This window comes from Hoplias malabaricus, chromosome 6 (genome assembly GCF_029633855.1).
Source record: "Hoplias malabaricus isolate fHopMal1 chromosome 6, fHopMal1.hap1, whole genome shotgun sequence".
Taxonomy (NCBI): Eukaryota; Metazoa; Chordata; class Actinopteri; order Characiformes; family Erythrinidae; genus Hoplias; species Hoplias malabaricus.
In genome coordinates this window covers 4412510-4433878 of record NC_089805.1, presented here as the reverse complement: position 1 = coordinate 4433878, position 21369 = coordinate 4412510, and the positions used below count along the sequence as shown (strand labels likewise).

The window sequence follows — 21369 nt, the reverse complement described above, 5'->3', positions numbered from 1 at the left end:
CCTGAAAGCTCTAGAGCCACTGCTGATGACCCTAAGGTCACCACGATCAATGCCAAGTGTCAGCTAGAGGGGTATAAAGCCCCCCCCCCCCCCCCCCCCCCCGGGGGGATTTAGAGCTGTGGAGCAGTGATATTGGAGCACTATGTAACCCATAACAAATCCCCAAGCCCCGAAACTAATCTTCTTATAGCTGAATACCATCAGATCCTCACAGCAATATTCCAACTGCTGCAGTAAAGACTTCAGTGAGGAGCACGATTGAAACTTTGAATAAGAGACCTTAGTTTTCTGAATATAACCCTTTGTTGGCTTATGAATTTGAATCTTGAACGTGATTGGCTGAATGAGATATATATATACGACTGGTTTGATTGTTTGATGGTTTGATTATTCATGTCTATGATTTGTTGTGTTCAGTTGTGTTGAGTGATTGATTGTTGGGTTTGGACAGTTTGATTGTGTGGCTGGGTTAATTGGTTGGTGTGTTTTAGTTGATTTGATTGGTTTAAGGCCTTGAAGCTCCAATGCTCTAGCAACAGCATTCATTACTGAATAATTCACAGCACTTTCTGAATAATTGATAGTAATTCCTGGTAATAACACAGTAATAAGACCTTATATTTAGGGCTTAACCCTTATGAGCTTCTCTAATTAGGACTAGATAGTGAGTGATTCCTTTTCCCCTTCTCCTCTTGTTTGATTTCTGGCCATTAATAAAAAAAAAACCTGCAATCAGCAGGAGTCTTCTACTGTGAGCAACACTGACACTCTCATTTTATCAAACAGCAGCTCTCTCTCTCTCTCTCTCTCTCTCTCTCTCTCTCTCTCTCTCTCTCTTTGTCTTTGAGCCTCAAGCTATGACCAGGTTTCGGCTACAAGAGAATAATTTGTAGCCAGTTGTAGTAACTGGTGTAACTTGTTTGTGTGTAAGAGAGAGAGAAAGACGGAGAGAGAGAGAGAGACAGAGAGAGAGAGAGAGAAGCAGAGGGAGAAATAAAAATCAAACGAGAGAGAGAGAGAAATAGAGGGAGAGAGAAATCTCCTCTCCACTTTGACGCGCCTCCCTCCCTCTCTCTGCCTCCCCATCTCTCCCCCTCTCTCACTCCCTCTCTCTCATTCGCTCGCTCACTCTCTCCGTCCCTGTTAGTGAAGTTGCGCTGCATTCGGTGGCAGAGATGGAACAGCCCAGAGCCGGACGCGTCCGCCAGTAAGTGCTGCCTTCTTCTCATTCGTCATCCTTCACTCCACCTCTCTTTTATCACTTCTTTCCTATTAGATTTGGCTAACATTGTTTTTTTTAAAAACAACATTGTAGAGAAGCATAAATCCAATTGGCTGATTCAGCATTACTGAACTCTCTATTCCCACTTCTAACCCTACTTTCACACTTGGGTGAAGACTTTTACTCATGTTATAGTTGTTAAAAATGCTTTGAATTTGCTTTCAGTATGATTTCAGTTGGCTTTGAATCATATGGATAAATGTAGCGCTGTCCGTGGTACTGAAATTACCAGACATCCAGTTGGGTACTTTGGTGCTCTCCAAGGTCCTGACATAATCGCACGTTCATCTTTAACATTTGGTGTTTTCCACTGTTCAATTGTTTTCTATGTACTTACAAATGGTGTTGCTGACCGTGGTCCTGAAATAATTTCATATGCACTTATAAATTGTGTTGGTTGGCAAAGGTGCTGACACCAACTTATAATCACAGATTATAGGTGGTTAGCATTATAACTTGATGTCAGTTGACTTGAACGTTTCTTCACATATAATATAGCCGTTGGATTAGTACTAAATTGAGATTTTTTTGTATCTTTTAATAAACCTTATAAAAACTGTAGTGCTGTTCATCTCATGCTTTCTCACAAACCACAGCACTGTCAAAGGTGGGGAACTTATGTTCACTAATCTCAGCTGTGGTTTTTCCCAGCATTCTCATGATCCTGGCATTAAACTATAAGCCATTCTCTCATAGACAACGCAGATCACAGTGTGTGACAAAATCATTCTCAGTGCTCATTAGTGTAGTGAGGTTTGTACATGTGAAACTTTGCGTAGATTAGACAACCACAGTGTGCTGTCCATTGTGCAGGTGCTGAAATCATTGGCAGTCTTCATTTTTTCCTTTAGTGCTGTACATGGTGCAGAGTGCATTTAATCAGTTTTCAATCAGAGCAGGATAGAATCCACTTTTTGAAAGCTTGATTTTTCTGAGGGAGTATTCTTTTACCACTGTTGCCTGCGGCGAATCTCAGATTGAACAAATAAAAGGATATTGAATTTCCTCATTTTTACCATGACACTGAAATCTTTATTCATATACTGGAATGCCTGCAGTATTGTGATATTAAGCTATGAGCAGTGTTATGGGATTTTACAGGTAATTGGGTTTAAGTGGGGTGCCAGAATTGCATTTATGCCACTACAGCTTGAAATACACACAGCGCTACAATATTGCTAAATTCAAACATGAGTTTAAATCCTAAATGTATTTCTCAATCAAGTACTAAACCGTAACCTAAGCTCAGCATTAACCTGCAGCCTAAATACAACCATGACCCTTATCCTAAACATGCAGGTAGTATTAGTAGCAGAGTGTGCAGTTCACAATTTACCCAAGAGCATTATACAATTGTCTAAGCTGGGAAATGTGCAATGTAACTTTCTCAGTCATTGTGTGCTGTCCATGGTTTCATGATTATCAAACTGACTCAGTCTATGCATGTTTTCACGGGTCTGTATTGGAATCCCTGTAGTCTACGTGCTCTAACACAGCAAACAGAGAAAATCTCTCCATAGAATTTTGCTTTATTATGTTCAATAGTTCCTAAAATGAAAAGCTACATTTGGAAAATGTATTTATTTTTCTCGATTTTTTTTAAATCAGATTTTATTTTTCACAGGTCAGAACCACATACAGAAGAGAACTGACCCAGTGGATGACTTTGGCGCTCAAAGAAGCCACTGCAAAAACATAGAAAGTACAAGAAATACCCAGGCATGTTCAGCTGTCTGATATTCACTCATCTGACCTGACCTGATCTAGGGTCTGAGGAAAGACAACCCATTTTCTTTCTTTTTTTTTTCTTTTGAGTGAGCCCAGAGCATGATGGACCATCAGATTGCAGAAAGATGGAGAGCATTTTACATGTCTGTGTCTTCTCCTGTGAAGCCAAGACGTAGAGGAATGGGATCGGAGAGTATACTCTCAAACCACATGTGTTGAAAGCAACATCTTTATGCCCAGGTTAAGCTCAATGTGACTTTTGATCAAGCCATATGTAAGATGTCTACAGCTTGTTGCTGTTTTTAAGGCCTGACACAACATGTGTCAAAAATAGTGGTGGCCGTGTTGTCAATTAATGCCTCCTTTCTTGAGCGTGAAGAAAACATGGGCATCCAGCACCTCCTTCTGCTCCTCATCTACTTGGACCCACTGTGTGGCTCGAATGTGGGCAAACGGAACAAGAGTCCACAGAGAAAGAGCGGGAAAGTGAGGGAAGTGAACGGCACCGTGGCCCCTGCGGTCCTCAAAACCACCACGGGCAGCGGCACCGGCACGGCACCCCGACGAGTGACGCAACTCTCACCACCCAACCTAGCAGGAGACCACGACACATGCCTTGGTTACTACGATGTCAGTGGTCAGTATGACAAAGAGTTTGCCTGCAACAACACTGACCACCGCTACTGCTGCGGCTCCTGCTTCCTACGCTTCTGCTGCCCGATTCGTGCCAAGCGCCTGGAACAACGGGCCTGCACCAACTACAACACCCCCGACTGGATCAAAACCCAGCCGCCCACCCCAGTGCCCACCGGAGATGTGTACGACCCAGCGAAGGACCGCACCAACACCACCGTCTACATTGCCTGTGGAGTGGTCGCCCTTGTTGTCCTGCTGGGCATCTCTGCTAAGGTGGCCTATGACAAGGCGACAAGACCACCGCAGGAGATGAACGTCCACAGGTGAGGAATCTAATGGTAAATGGTAAAGAACCATGAAAATGTATAAGACAAGAATGTTTAGCATTGTGAAGCATTCTTCAGATTCAAATTCAATATACAAAGTCCTGAATAGGATTCTGTACAGCACCAACATTGCTCTTGCTATAGTTACAACCCTGAGCTTGGGTATAGACAATCCATTCTTGCGCCTTATAGAAGGATTCGACATAGATCCATTTACAACACATTTTCTATCCGTCTGAAGAACATTTTCATTATGCAGAAATCCTCAAGGTATGCTAAAGGCTCTTGGTACTGTACAGAACTACTGTCTTTAATGAAGAACCCTCGAAGGATTATCATTATTTAAGTCTTACCTCTTATTATATGTTTAATAACTAGTTATTACAGATCAATTACATAGTAATTAATGAAAAATGCGCAATGTTCTGATAGTAGAGTCCTTTGGTACAGATAATCCTTTGAAACAGTGAATGACCATTAAAAGACAATTGTAACACACCTTGAAGTTTAATCTGTCAGAAACTGACCTTGAAGATACTTGAATTCCTCACGTACATATGTTACACATCAGATGTACAGTAGTTAATAAGTAATGTGTAATATGTGAATGATGGCTAATGTTACAATGCTGCCCCAAGGGATGAATGCTGAGAGATGAACAACAAAGAGAGTGAAGTGTGTGTGTGTGGGGGGGGGGGTGGGGGTGGGGCATAATCATAGATATGTATTTTTACCCCAGAATTCCTCACTGTAACAAATACCTATTTTTTTTTTAGTAATTACATAGTAGTTACATAGTAAATACATAGCTATTACTTAGTAATAAGATCAGTTAATAATGAAAAAAATCATTAATTTCTAAATCAATGTAGGTAACAAAATTACTGGTCATATGTAAATGTAGTCATGGTTGTGACATCACTACCATGATGAACTCTAAACACGCTGTTTTGGCATTGTAATGTGGGAAAGTGAACAATACGTTTTGTAATTCGTTTACATATAAAAAATGGAGAAGAGTTCATTATTATTTATTCATGATGCCCTTAAAACCTATGGTCAGTGATTGGATATTAAACACCCACTTTAAGTGGTTAAACGAGCCCAAGGTTTCATTGAAATCCGATTGCACGTATTACTACTTACAAACCAAGGAGTATTGCACTATTGACCATTCCATCACAACAGACCCTGAGGGATAATGCGAAGTAGACTGGGAAAGTTGACCCCATGACCTTTGCTGTTGTATAAGATGACCAGCCGCAAGATTAAAACCTTAGATCGGTGAATTGAATAACATTGATTATCTTGTTGCCATGGCACGTGTCAAGGCTGTATTTGATGGAAAGTGAACAATGGCTTCTTGAAGTTCTTGAAAAGGTCAGTCTTTAGGATATGAGTGACCCTGATCATGGTCAAGGTTTTTATTGCTATATCCTGAGGGGTGTTACTTGTTGGGGTAAATGCAATGGTCAGTACCTACCCATAGTGGTCCAGGTAAGTGGGACCCCAAAGGTTGTTAGTAAAGGCAGTGATTCTACTTAGAACCATGAGTTCTGCAGGTTGAAATGGTTCTTCGGGTTCATAGAGAATGTGGTGTAAATAAATATATAAAATAGCAGTGTTCCCTCATCCATTCTAAAGACTAATGTTAACTAAAAGACATCAATTGTGTTGATGAAGGTTTTAAACTCACATAAAGTTAAAAGTAAGGTCCAGTCGTGTTGGAATTTCACATCCTGTGTTCGAGGGTCAGTTTCTGTTGCTGATAAAGTTGCAGGCAGGTTTAAGTGTATGCAGAGCATCTCTCTCTCTCTCTCTGTCTCTCTCTCCCTCTCTCTCTCTTTCTCTCTTTCTCTCATTCTCTCTCTCTCTGTCTGTCTCTGTCTCTCTCTCTCTCTCCCTCTTTCTCTCTTTCTCGTTCTCTCTCTCTCTCCCTCTTTCTCTCTTTCTCGTTCTCTCTCTCTCTCCCTCTTTCTCTCGTTCTCTCTCTCTCTCTCTCTCTCTCTCTTTCTCTGTCTCTCTCTCTCTCTGTTTCTCTGTCTCTCTCTCTCTTTCTCTCTCTGTGTCTCTCTCTGTCTTTCTCTTTCTCTCTCTCTGTCTCTCTCTTTCTCTCTGTGTCTCTCTCTCTCTCTCTCTCTTACTCGTCCCACTGCGGGCTGCAGGTGCGCAGGGCTAAATGGGGTGATTGCGGCAGAACGCAGTGGTTGGTGTTTTTAGCAGCACGATACATGACCTGTTCTATAGGGATAAAGCCAGCAGTGTATAGTCAGAAGTTTGGAGAAGTAGGCCACACTACACACAGCTCCAGTGCTCTCATTTTACTAAAGAAAAGTGGCCAGTTTGTTGCAGCAATCTAGTCCATACATTGAGTTTGGTCAGGGCTACTTAGCTGAGATGGCTAATACAGTTGGACCTTTTCTTTGCTACATTGTTGTTCATGTAAATACATAATACAGAGTATATACAAAATAGTGAACAAATGTAGGGGCATCACAAAATATATACATCCATGGACTGCATGTTGTATTGCTTCATTGTAAAACTGATATAGCTCAAAAATGAGAGGAAAAATAAAAAAATGCAGTTTGTTACACACAATTGTGTAATTACCTGTGTAATAGTGTAATTATAATGTTATTACAATGTAATTACAAGTGCAGGTTAGTTGAATAAGAAAAATAGTACCTAGATGAAAAAAAAAACCCACAAAAAATCACAATTTTCATTATAATTTATAATTATTATAAGTTCACTAAGCAAGCTCTCATTAAATTCACTCAAACCCAGAAGAAAAGCTATGGATACAGCACTGTAATCTTTATATATCTATGTATTAATACTTTATTTATTTGTTTATTCATTTATTTATTTTAAATACTGCACAGAACACAGTCAGTTTCAACCTTTAGGAGCTTAGGCTTAGGTCTAGAGTGAGGGCTAGGTTTAAGTTTCGCATTAAAGATAGACTTAGTTAATCGTGTTACTCAAGAACTAGTTTGGTGTTTACGTTTAGACTTCAGACTTAGCCGGGAATCCACCTTAACTTCCCTAGATATGGTCTTTTATCCCAGTTCACCTTGAGACCAGGCTGCTTTAATGTTATTGATGAATGAATGTAATAACTCGAGTTCCTCTGGGTACAGAATCCCAGGAAGAAACCTGACAAAACAATGATATGTTTTGGAACGATTTCTACAGCCATACGTTGGATTTGTCTTCTATTCTGAACATTACTCACAGAGTTCTTGTAGTTTCTATTTTTATTTTAGATCCCGTCTGGCAGATAAAGCTGTCGATTCTTTTGTGAGTTGCTGATGGTTTGAAGGAAATGCTGTGAATGCTGCACTTGAGTGCCCAGACATGCTCTGCTTGAATGGATGAATGGATCTGTGAATCTATTCCGGCTGATGATATCAGAACGAATGAAGAACAGGAGTAGCTCTCAGGTCTAGTTGTTCCTTTAAAGCTCTGTGAATTATTGCTTTGAATCAGCGTCAGCAAAACAGTGTGAGGGGTGTTTTTATTTGGACATATTTCTTGTAACAGAATGAGCACAGCTGGGTTTATCACCTGTATTCATCACCTGTATGTACATGACTTAACATTTCATCACCTGCTTGCGTTGGTATTTGATTGATTTTGAGTTCTCTTGCTACACCCACTCAACATCAATCTGGTTTCCTCCTGCAATAACCTGTATTTGTTTACCTTAATGCACACTCACCTGTACTCACCTGTACTTGTCAGAACTCACCTGTGTTCAAATTCCCTCGCCTGCCGTTACCTGCACTTACTCACACTCACATATCAAGGATCCATCTGCTTTCACCTGTGTTTGTGTTTTTTCTACCTGTTCTCAAGAATACTTGTCTGCATTCACCTGTATTTACCTGTATTCACCTGTTTTCACCTGTGTTTACCATCTCATACAGCTGCATTCACCTGCACTCTGCTGGAATTGTTTGCATACAACTGCATTCACCTGCACTAATTTGTGATTACGTGTATTCACCTGCATTCCCTTCTATATTTCAAAAATCAACTATATTCTTCCACACTCACCTGTACTCACCTGCCCTCAACTCCACTTATCTGTATTCACCTGCCCTCACCTGTACTCACTTGCACTCATTTACAATCACCTTACATGTTTTCACCAACCCTAACACCAACCTGTATTCATGTTCCTCCAGTTACATGTGTCTAGGTCTATCTGAATTCACCTGTACACACCTGTATTTACTTCACCTGAGCTCACCTGCATGCATAATGCAAAAATACAAAAACCTTTAACTATGGGTAGAGAACCGTAGGATGTGTGTGAATTTTTTATGTGCCTCACTCATTTATTTAGAGCTATCTGTATTCACCTGTACACACCTGTATGCACCTGCATACATAATTTATTCACCTGTACACACATGTATACACCTGTTCACCCTCACCTGTACTTAGTTGCATTCAAGTGCCCTCACCTGCACTTACCTGTATTGCATGCATTCGCTTAACCTCACAGGTGTCTACTTGTGCTTTACCTGTGCCCCATGTGTATCTGTGTAGATGAATCTGTATTCCCTATACACACCTTTGTTTACTTGTACATAATGCACTTAACCATTATACACCCACCTTTACATGCATGCACTTTTGCTCACCTGCATTCACCTGCCCTCATCACCTGTGCTAAATTGCTGTCACCTGTATTCCCTTAAACTCACCTGTTTCACCTGCAATCACCTGCCCTCACCTGTGTTGACCTGCACTTTTATTTATTCACCTGTATTCATGTGGCTCAATCTGTACAAGGTACACGCTAAAGGTACAACAGTGGTTCCCTAAATGTTGATTACATATCATCTTCATTTACCTATGTTTACCTGTACTTACTGCATCTCTCATGAATACTGAGAAGCGTTCGTAGGCAGTAGTCGTATTTTGGCACTTGGTGTGTGTTAGTATTTCGTCAGGGGACAGTGTCGCTGTTATACATATTACATCGCTGCTACGCTTGCAGCTGAATCAAACGCTTCAATAGAGGGATCGCTCTCTGATCTTGGCCTAATGCCAAGGCTGTTGTCATGCCAGCAGTGTAAGAATGTGGTGTGTGTGAGCTGGGATATTTAACGTGTGCCTGTGTGTGCATTTTGTTTGTTCTTTGTGTGTGTGTGTGTTCTAAGTCGAGCTCATTTGTAAGACAGCCTGTTTGATATGTTGTCTCCCCTGGGAGTGCCTGGCTTGTGTGCATTCTTAATGGTAATGAGATATTGGCTGGTGCGTGAGCTCCGGTTTAGGCAGAGATGCATTTGCTTCTGAGAGAGAAGCGCATTAGGAAGATCAATCAAAGCAGCTGCTTGACTACGTCCCTCTGTCCTCTCCTCGCTCGCTCGGCTATTGTACATCACTGTCCCTAAAGACTGTCCCTGCTTTCTCTAATATTCCAGAGCTTGATTATAGCTCGACCTCAGACTGTACACTATATGGGCCAAGCTATGGGACCCGGCAGCTAGTTTATCTCTGTTTGTCCCTTCTATTGTTCTAAATGCTTTCAGAGTCTGATTCATACATTCAGATACTATACATTCAGCCATGTACAGGAAACATAGTTAAGTGCAGCACAGATGATGGCCATCCCAAGGAAATCGGCCGGAAAGGCATGTTACAGGATGGCGAGGTGATGTTAAACACGTGTGGCTACTCCAGTGTTGGCAATGACAGACCTTATCGTTTATTTTTTACGACAGCAGTGCAAATATGAACAGTTTAATGACTTTAAATTGGATTTTATTGCAGAAATATGTAACTACATTGTAATAAGTGTGTAACAAATGTGTAATAACTTAAACAGTATGCTAACAGACAATAATAATCCTAGACAAAGTATTTAGGATAAATTACAACTTCTCTAGGACCCCTTCTCACATGGTACACGCTGTGACTGCCCCCCCCTCCCCCCAACTTGCTTTATGAGCAGACTAATTTAATAAAGCCTACTAGCTATTTTTAAATTCATTCATTTGTTTGTTTGTTTGTTTTTTGCTATATTAAAATGAGGAGTCCTACATTTACCCCCTTTCTACCCCCCCCCCCCCCCCCCACCACCACCACCACCAGCACTATATTCCTCTGGCCTACTAAGCTTTAGCTTCTCGCTAAAGTCATCAAAGGATTCCGTTAGCCAGCAGCCTCCCAGCTCTCAGACAATATAACACCCTGAAACTCAGATCATCCAGCAATGATATAACCATGGATTTGTGTGAAATCACACTGCTTTATTGCTGCGGCAAGCATTTGGTCAGAGTATCTGACGCTGCTTCTTCTGCCTGGGACAACAGCTGGAGCAGCAGGTGTGAAATACACAAAGAGAAATGGCAAAGTTAGATTTCACTAGCTGTACATTAGCCATAACAATAAAACCACCCCCTTGTTTGTATAGTCATTGTCCATTTTTTTCCAGCTGCACTTTGTAGATCTATAATTACCGGCTTCCATCTGTTGCATAATTATCTTAGCCCACGTTCCCCTTGTTCTTCAATGGTCAGGACCCCAATGAGATCACCAGATGAGCTCTGTACGACTGTAACTTGTGTCTTGGCTGCTTAGCTCTACTGAGGTATCAGTATAATGACCTTGAAGATGCACTAAAAGCTCCTTGTAGAGGCACTAATCAATGAGATCCAAATCTGGGCCTCTGTCCAAACCACTACACTCCAATCAGCTTTGGCACAAACCACTTCCATCACATACGGGAGGCTTTTTCATGCTCCTTGCCTTATTCCACACTAATGAATGCCACGCAAAAGTAGTCACTTACGGCTCAGGTGTGAGAATGCTACAGTAATGAAGGAATGTCTGGAATATTTTGCTGGTGGCTTGTTTAGAGTGGTTTTGAAAGGTTTTCTCATACACTGTAGTCCAATAGAACTGTGTTCCACCTCTGTCCAACAAACGTGGAATGACTTGGAATGGACCCAGCTCAAGTTCTTGTGGCAAGGTGCTATCAAATTCTCAGAGAAATGTTCCAGTATATGGTGTGATGCCTATTCACATCTATTAATTTCAGAAGAAACGAGAACCACATGCTGTCCTACTTTCTTAAGTGGTCTTCAGTGGTGTGGATGGACTGCAGGGAAAGTCCAGAGCTGTTCAGCGTGCCTCTGGAAAGGTGTAGGACTTTCCCATCCCTGTGGTAAGCTGATGGAAGCAGGACATCTCCAGGAACCGCAGTGGAGACCGTAACACCGTCAGACAAGAACGAGGGTATTAACACCAGGCTGAAGTGTTAAACACTGCTACAACGTCGCTGTATAAGAGCTGTTTTATAGCGCTGAGGAAACTGGCCGAGCTCCATGTGGCCTCAGTTCAGTCCTGACCTTGAAGGAGATGAAGGAAGCCAAGAGTATCTGAGGGGCGTTCAAGAATACGTTATTGATCAGATACCCCCAAGAGAAAGAGAGGTAGAGGGAGTATAAAAGCTTTGGCTAGAGATCCCGCATCATTAATATGTCACTTTTGTGATGTCACAAAGTTTATGGGCATATTGTCTTGCACATACATAGCTAACCTTGCCTTCAACAATATCAACCTTAAACAGGGGGACCAAGTTCATCAATCACAGTCCACCTGCCGATAACACCGTCCACGTTGGTCGATCGCGCCTCATTTAAATAATGTGAATCGGCCTTTTCCCACATGGAAATAATTAAATAAAAAAACGACATATATCAGGTCACTCTCACAGAGTTTGTCTGCGTGGGTTTCCTCCGCATGACTGTCTGTGAGGAGTTTGTTGTGTTCTCCCTGTGTCTGCGTGGGTTTCCTCCAGGTGACTGTCTGTGAGGAGTGTGGTGTGTTCTCCCTGTGTCTGCGTGGGTTTCCTCCAGGTGACTGTCTGTGAGGAGTGTGGTGTGTTCTCCTTGTGTCTGCGTGGGTTTCCTCCGGATGACTGTCTGTGAGGAGTGTGGTGTGTTCTCCCTGTGTCTGCGTGGGTTTCCTCCGGGTGACTGTCTGTGAGGAGTGTGGTGTGTTCTCCTTGTGTCTGCGTGGGTTTCCTCCGGGTGACTGTCTGTGAGGAGTGTGGTGTGTTCTCCTTGTGTCTGCGTGGGTTTCCTCCGGGTGACTGTCTGTGAGGAGTGTGGTGTGTTCTCCCTGTGTCTGCGTGGGTTTCCTCCGGGTGGCTGTCTGTGAGGAGTGTTGTGTGTTCTCCCTGTGTCTGCGTGGGTTTCCTCCGGGTGACTGTCTGTGAGGAGTGTGGTGTGTTCTCCCTGTGTCTGCGTGAGTTTCCTCCGGGTGACTGTCTGTGAGGAGTGTGGTGTGTTCTCCCTGTGTCTGCGTGGGCTTCCTCCAGGTGCTCTGGTTTCCTCCCACAGTCCAAAAACACACGTTGGTAGGTGGATTTGTGAATCAAAAGTGTGTCCGTAGGTGTGAGTGTGTGAGTGAATGTGTGTGTGTTGCCCTGTGAAGGACTGGCGTCCCCTCCAGGGTGTGTTCCCACCTTGCGCCCAATGATTCCAGGTAGGCTCTGGACCCACTGCGACCCTGAACTGGATAAGGGTTACAGATAATGAATGAATAAATGAACTCTATGGAGCAGAGTACCCTATGTTGAGGGTTGGGTCAAGGGACAAGGAACAAAGTTGGAGGTAAAACGGACAGTGATCAACAAGGGGACTATAGAGCGACAAGGCTGAACACAGGGCTAAACACTGAACAAGGGGAGAAACACTGAACAGAGATGCTAAACAAGGAACCCAAGACAATAAACAAAACAAACCTGGTGATGGAACCAGGAACCATGGGCTATTAAAAGATCCCTCAGACAAGAAACACCTGGGAACTAGTCAATACACGTGACACTAGAAACACAAGGGAAGGGTAATCACATGACACAAACACACAAAACAAAACATAACCACAAGACCGACAACATGTTACAACAGCATGAGTAGTATATATCCTACACCTTCTGTCAAACACCTCTGTGAATGATTTATGACCCCTTGATTTATGACCCCTGATTTATGACCCAGGTGACAGGTCAGTACAGGATGTCCTTATATGGGCTTCCCCTCACACCTACACCCACCCCCTGACACCCTCTCACCCCCCCAACATGTTGGGGGTGTTTGTGCTTGCATATGTATTTAAAATGACCCTGGTGGATTTCTATGGCTAAACGCTTTTTAAAATGTCTACAGTGTGTGTAAATCAGTCTCTTTTAAGAGAATCTGCAGTTACACCAACTATTAGTTCTGAAACCAACGTTGCTTTTGCGCCAAGGAAGAAACGGCGTGGTAAAGCATTTGGTAGCAGCCCTCGCGAATATTTTAGGGATGTTAAAATTAACCTGTTTGATTCTCGGGCTTATGACGTTTGTGGGATGGTCAAAAGTGGATCAACGCCTTCCAGTGATGTCTGTTAAAAGAAACATAAGCCGACACTGAAACCACACGAAGTCAAGACACGAACAACACGCAAGCCATCATGTTTGAGGACATTCTTCCAGCAGACCATCCCGACACCCGTGGACCTATGTGGTGTGAAAATTATCGACTGTCGGACATTGAATATACGCCGATTGACACGGGTCATGGGGTTGTAAACTACAGCTATGGTGAATCGACGGCGGTTGCCAAAGCGGTATCAGACAACAGTTTGTTGGGTCAATATGGTGATGAACTCAGTTGTGTGGACATTGCGAACCCGCATGTTTTTCGACAAGACCCGGTGGATGATTTGGCAACGTTGATGGCTAGACAACTGACAATCGCTGAAGCTCCTGAAGACAACGCTATATCTGCTCCGATTGATGTGGTGGACGGGCAAGTAAGCTCTACGGCGCTAAAACTGATAAAGTCCACTGTCATTGTAATCCTACAACACATCATAAACAACAAGCTGAAGGAAACATGTCTTGGTTGTGAAGTGGATCACCCTAGTCAACTTCGACATTCGTGTCTGTTTGAACCTGATATCTTCTTTTTTGAAAAATACTATAAAGATATAACAAGGACATTGTTCACGCCCGCCTTAAAACATGCCATAGCTGGGCTTCTAAAGTGTTTTGGAATAGAACTACCCCTTCTAAAAATTCAAGGATGTGTTGAAACAGTCGTCTGTGAATTACAATGCGAGCCGTACATTGTGGAAAAGCTGCAGGAACTAAGAGAAAGTCTGATTGATCAAACCTCTGAACAGTTTGTCAGCGATGCCGTTGACTGTTGGGAAGGTGATTCAAAGACTTGCAGAGCTGTTTAAGTGAAAATGGGGATAGTTTGCGGACACCAAAGTCTGTCAAAGCGTGTGCTGAAACACCGTGTGAACTGCGAATTGACACGTTTGTTGTATAAATGTATTGACGATAGTGTGGATGATTTTACACTCATTAATAGTGTGTATGATGTCAATGTTAAACGTTTACAAAATTTCAAGAACCAAATGAATATTGTTAAATCAACATCGCATGATTGGTGTCATTTGACACAGTTATGTATAGATTCTGACGAAACAACCCTTGTGACTATTAGTAAATTACTGTCTCTCATGCCTAAGAGTGAAAATGTGGTAAAAATTGGTTATGTGCTTTGTCTATGTACATATATAATAGACATTTGTGTGATAAAACTTTCAACAAAGAAACCGATTGATGTTTGTAAAGTGATTGAAACATTTGTTGAATATCTAGTTGAGAAAAATGTAGATGTGTGTGCAAACTTTTTAGATTTCATCGATGCATTGTGAATAAAACAGTCAAACAAACAAATCTGGGGTCATTATTTTCAACAATGTCATCTATCGACACATCAAATCTTATGAGAACGGTATATTACACGCCGTCTAATTCTGGTTCATTAGGCGGTAAAAATCGTTTGAAACGGGGTGTTTTAGAGAATACAGGATTGTGTCTGTCTGATCAACAGGTTTCAGACTGGTTATCTGGAGAGGATGCATACACACTCCACAAACCCATACGACATAATTACAAAAGAAACCGGGTTATAGTATATGGCATTGACGCTCAATTCCAAGCTGATCTTGTTGATATGAGTGCGTATTCTAGGGAAAATGACGGATATAAATATATGTTGACATGTATTGACGTGTTCAGCAAATATGCGTGGGCTCGACTGTTAAAAAATAAGTCTGGTATAGAAGTCTCAAAGGCATTTGCGAACATATTAGAAGAAGGCAGAGTTCCTCAAAAGTTACAGACTGACAGGGGTAAAGAGTTTTTCAACAAACATTTTCAAAATTTAGTATCAAAAAACAAAATCACACATTTTGCTACAGGTAGTGAGCTAAAAGCCAGTGTCATAGAGCGGTTTAATAGAACGCTAAAAAGTCGTATGTGGCGTTATCTAACAGCTGTAAACTCCAAAAGGTACATTGATGTTTTACAAGATATTATGAGCGGTTACAATAATAGTTACCACCGTAGTATCAAAACCAAGCCAGCTGATGTGACGAAAGAAAACGAATCTAGCGTGTTTAAAACGCTGTATGGTGTGAGAAACAAATTAGACAAGAAAACCATATTTAAGTACAAGACTGGTGACGTTGTGCGTATTTCTAAAGTCAGGGGTCCGTTTACAAAGGGGTATGAGGAGAACTATACACAGGAGTTTTTCACTATATCAGAATGTATCCGACGACAACCACCCGTTTATAAATTGAAAGATTATGACGGTGACATTATACACGGCCGTTTCTATGAAGAAGAGTTGCAAAAAATACGCATGTCTACAGAAAAAGCATTCAAAGTTGAAAAGATTTTGGATAAAAAAAAACAGGGTAAAAAAACAATGGTTTTAGTGAAATGGTTAGGTTGGCCGTCAAAATTTAACAGCTGGGTTCCTGAAAATGATGTTGTGGACATACAAAGGCCTTAAAAGGTGTTGTACTTTGTGAACTAGTTCATTTACATCAAAGGACAAATATGGGGGACAATGGTTTTTGCGTCACACTGCCGAGCAATTCGTCTATGTCGGTATACCCCGATAATCAAATTTCTAATTATAGAACAAAACTAGCAAAACCAATCGATCTAAAAGGTGACTGGGAAGTAGGGGTGATAGAGTTTCAATACCCACGAACGTGGACAACCTTTTGTGAGCTAGATGCCACATTTAGCGTAATTGATAAAAAATCTGGCAAAACAACACAAATAACACTACCTACAGGGTATTATAACCATATACCGGCATTAGTTGCTGAGATTAATATCCATCTAGCAGACCATTCAATAGGTCTTGTTTATGACCAAATAAGTCACAGGTTATTTATTAAGACGTTATCTGATATCGGTTTGATATTTAATGGTAAACTAGCCATCATCTTGGGTTTTAAACCGGGTGTGATACTAGAGTGTGTAGTTAAAACAAATGACCCGGATGTCGTACAAAAAGAGTACGCGCCACACCCTGTCGACATCTATGGTGGTTTCTACTCAATGTTTGTTTACACAGACATTGTTGATTACCAATTAATTGGTGACAGTTTTGTACCTCTGTTAAGATGTGTACATATATCAGGGAACAACCATGATATTGTCACAGTTAGATACAGTAAGCCACACTACGTGTCGACAACAAAATCACAGATAAACGATATCGCTATAGAAGTGAAAACCGATCAGAACCAGCATGTAAATTTTTCTTATGGGAAAGTGGTTGTAAAGCTACACTTTAGACCTGTAAAACAAGGAATTAGGTTTTGAAAATGGAATCTTTCAACAGACTGGCCATGGATCCTGAACGTTACGTTTCTTACTATCAAAGTCAGGCCGGAGGCCACATGCCCGGCTATACAGGTAGCCCAACAATGTATGGTGCGGGATTTGGTGGGATTTTTAGAAATTTATTCAGAATGGCTATACCGTTGTTCAAGAAGGGTTTTAATATAGCCAAACCACATCTAAAAACAGCTGCTAAAAACATTGTAAGCGATGTTGTCAGTAACGGTCTGACGCGTATGATGGCACACAATCAAGATGGGTCGGGTATGTTGGTGATGGCTCGAAAATCTGTGAAACGACCCCCTGGTAAGAGGCGTGGCCGTCCTGCTAAGAAAACCAAGCTTGAGATGAAAAAACACATAGTGTCAAAAAGAAAGAGTAAGGGGAAGCAGACAACAACCTCGACCTGTAGGAAACCTGTTAAAACCATTTTCTGATCATGGCTCTACTTCATCGCATGTCTGAGGAGTGTATTAAATCAGAACTGGACTTGTTTACAGTACCTTTAACACAAACCGCTATTGAGAAAAACACTTATGTCGAAATTCCGCCGCTGTCAGCAATATCCGACACTGCCCCACTGGAGTTTTTCATAGCCGGCCATGGTGAAGATTATATGGATCTAAATAACACACTATTATACCTTCGTCTTAAAATCACAAAACCTGACGGAAGCGACATTGATGACGGAGCCGCTGTGGGGTTGATAAACTATCCTGGAGCTACAATATTTTCACAGGTCGACGTGTCCCTAGGAGACAGGCTGGTATCACAGAGTTCAAGTACCTACCCATACCGTAGCATGATAGAATGTCTCGCCAACTATGGTCGGGACACCCTGGAAACTGTCTTCTCTGCAGGCCTCTTTTATCTGGACACTGCAGGGCATATGGATGAAACAAACCCCGCAAGGAACAATCGCGGTTTGGCAAAGAGGGCCGCATTTACAAACGCTAGTAATGTGGTAGAACTGCTGACCCCGATTCATAGCGACATATTTTTTCAGGAGAAATTGATGCTTAACGGTGTTGATATAAAAATTCGCATGACTCGTAATAAGGATGATTTCTGTCTAATGCGGCATGACGCGTTAGCATACAAAGTGAATATTCTCTCTGCATCGTTATTTGTCAAAAAAGTATCTGTGTCACCAGCTGTAAGGTTGGGTCATGCCCAGACATTGTTGTCAACAACGGCTAAATACCCCATTGACAGAGTGTGTCTAAAAAATTTTTCCATACCTGCTGGAACACGTGTTTCTAACCAAGAAAATTTGTTCTTGGGGACTCTACCTAAGTCTATGATAATAGCCATGGTTGATAATGATGCATTCACAGGCGCCTATAATAAAAACCCCTTCGCGTTTAAACATTACAACTTGGAGTTTCTTGCGGTCTATTTAGACGGCCAACAATTTCCAGCCAAACCACACCAACCCGATTTCCACACTGGTTCCGCCGTGCGCGAATTCTTCCAGTTAGCGCTTGCATCTGGAAGACATCTGAAAAACCAGGCATTGCCAATTGATAGGCAGGATTTCCTACAGGGTTACACTCTGTATGCTTTTAACCTCACACCTGATGAAGAATGCGGTCAACACGTGTCTTTGGTCAAATCAGGTAATATTAGACTGGAGGTTCGTTTCAGACAGCCGCTCCCGCATACTGTAAATTTGGTTGTGTATGCTGTTTTTGACAGCATCATTGAAATCTCTAACCGAAGACAAGTTTTAGTGGATTATTACTAATGAATACGTTGGAGCTGTCTGCTGTAATGGACAAAGTGGCTGTTAACACACATTTTCTCGGTGTGTTAGCATGTGACCAATTACCAACAAATGGTATATGGAAATTACCTGTGACGGCTATTGTCAATACACACTCATCTGATCTTCCTGGCGAACATTGGCTTGCTATCTACATAAGTGAAGACCGTGTCGGGTGTTTTTTTGACAGTTTTGGAAATGCACCTACCTATGACAAGTTCCCTAAAATTATTAGTGATTTCCTTAAAACAACTTGCACGACTTTGAGGTATTCTACCAGACAAGTTCAAGATTTTACATCAACTACATGCGGTCAACATTGTGTGTTTTTTCTATACCACATGGTTAGACTGTGTAATTATGAAGAAGTGATGTCAAAATATGGTTTTAATTTAACTAAAAATGACAATATGGTTTCAGCCTTTGTGAAACATTTGTATCCGTGTGTTTGTAAGAACAGGTCGTTTATTTGTATACAACATGTTCAAAAAGGGGAGATGTTTATTGTATAACCCTGTGTAGTGTAAAGCTGACGAATAAAAACACTGATTTTCAAAAAAGATTTTCAACTCTGGTTCGTTTATTTACAATATACATGTAACAATAATAAAACAACAAATGACAGTTTTCAAACAATGTGAAAAATATTCAAAACAATCAATTAAACAACACAATCACACACACATCAAATAAAATAAAAATAAAATATATAACAATTAGAAGTTTAACCAAACACTTCTGTCTAAAACGGGGGAGTGAAATCTGGGGTGTTCAACACTCTTAACAGGCGATTGCAAAGTGCCTTTCACTGGTGTAGCATAATCAGCAGACTTTTTATTTTTTAACAAATTAATTTTTTGTCTGACAAACTTATTTGGTATGGTAGAAAGAGGGATGTTTAAAACAGCAAAAGCCTCTAGAAACTCGCTCCACCCCTGAGGTCTACGATCATCGCTAACACGGTGTGCGGCGGTGATGCTTTTCACCAAGTCCAGAATATGTGACCCTGGGATCGTACGTCCATTTAAGACAAATTCTCCTAATTCATTCCAGGAAGACACATCTTTTGATTTAGACATTGTATCTAAAACATACTGAACATTCTGTCTGCTTCGCGAAGATACATTTCTAAGAACATCATCGAGTATGGAATGTTTGTTACCAGTCTGATCGACAACATTTATTTCCTTATTAACAGTATCCGCATGCGGCAATGACAATGTTAAAGTATTGGTCTCCATATCACCATGTTTAGCGATGGTTAAATATCTCTGTAACACGGATGTATAAAGTTTGGCCTTCTCGTGGGGGTCGAGATCCCTCCTGGCCAAAATATCTCTGATCGACACGTCCAAATCATTTTCTACAATTTGTCGGACAGCGCCCCGACTGTTATCACTCTTTAACTTATCCAACTGGTGCTGAGGTACCAAAAATAATTTTTCAGCATACTCCATGTCTTCAGTTTATCTCCCCGCTATCAAGCTTGCTATAAATGGTAAAGCAACGCTTAACAATGGTAAAAGAAAGCCGCCTTTCTGATTAATTATTTTCTTTTTCCGTGAAACACCAACCTTTTTATCAGCGATAAATTTAATTTCAGACTTCTTCTTCTTTAACTCTCGATATTGCGTTGATGTGAGAGGTACAGTGCCATTAAGAACATTAAGGGCAACCTCACACAGAGTTAAGATAAGTTCATTAGACGCCGTTTGTAAAATAACACGTCTCTGTGCTGGTGTGGCTTTAAATAAAAGTTTAAGAAGCGGCAGGTTTCTATATAGTCTGTCCGACATGCTGATCTATCTGCGTATTTTCGGAATGTAAACAACAGGCGTGTTTGAAAGCAGATCTGTTCTGAGACGAAAGTTTTCAGGAGTCTTAGCTTTATAATCAATTAAAAGGTGACCGAACGGCTTGCTAACAGCATTTTGAAAACATTCCATGAAAAATTTGGTGTTGCCGGGGTACATCTGTCTACCTAATACACAAACCTGATTGTTGTCTCTTGGATTTTTAAATAATATGAGATAGTTTGTATTCAAACTAATTGTCCTACTAGACTTTCCTTGAAAAAACAAATTTTGCATTAAGTAAATGGCGCTTAAATTTCTGTGATGTACATACTGTGTAAACACCTTTTCCACTTCGGCATTATTGCTGGCATCTTTCATAACATCATCAATTATTAACAAATTATTTCTGTTAAGCGGTAAAAGTGTGTCGTCACATAGCGACGTTGGTATCCCTTGAACAAAAATAATATTTCTTATCTTTAACATTTCATCATAAAGGGGTTGCCAGCAGTCATAAATGTATACTATATTTTCTATTTTATTTGAAATCAACTCATCAGAACGCTCAATCAACTGTTTTACAAAAAAAGTTTTTCCGGAATTTGATGGTCCGCTTATTACACACGAAAATGGGTGTTGTAATCTAAAATCAAACCCGTCAACATCTATCACACCTCGACCGTCTTTAGTACCCATAAGGAAGTGTTGAAAAATCAGGCAACAGGACACGTTTGTTGTACACAACTTTAAACCGCTTCACTACTGATTTGTTTTTCAGCGTGAGGTTCTTTTTATTTCTCACAATGCCGTCAGCGCGAGCAAGTATGTGTCGGCTAGTATCGCGATTCGTCACATAATTATCAACAAGGTCAATAAGTGTGTCGAGTCTAATAACTTTTGAGTTTTCAGAATTTAGCGTAATGCCCTTTGCTTTCATGCATGTTTTACCGCCAGCTGTAAGATAACCGTACGTCTTAGGACCTCCCGAGCAGAACTCTGTAATGTAATCACCACCACCAATCTCGTCTGTCAAATCGCCTAAATAAGGCCCCAGAGGGGGTTCCCAATCACCTTCACGAGAAACAAAAATAACACTGTCAGTG

The 21369-nt window shown here is 41.2% G+C and overlaps 1 protein-coding gene across 1 annotated transcript in view; it reads left to right on the top strand.

Moving 5' to 3' along the window:
• Nucleotides 1-1170: 1170 nt before the first annotated feature.
• Nucleotides 1171-21369, top strand: part of LOC136699811 (protein shisa-6-like) — a 120000-nt gene continuing 99801 nt past the window's right edge. The window contains exons 1-2 of the mRNA XM_066674818.1: nucleotides 1171-1207; nucleotides 2907-3969. Of these exons, the coding sequence (XP_066530915.1) occupies nucleotides 3395-3969 (575 nt within the window). The 5' untranslated portion in view covers nucleotides 1171-1207; nucleotides 2907-3394. The remainder of the gene's footprint in view (nucleotides 1208-2906; nucleotides 3970-21369) is intronic.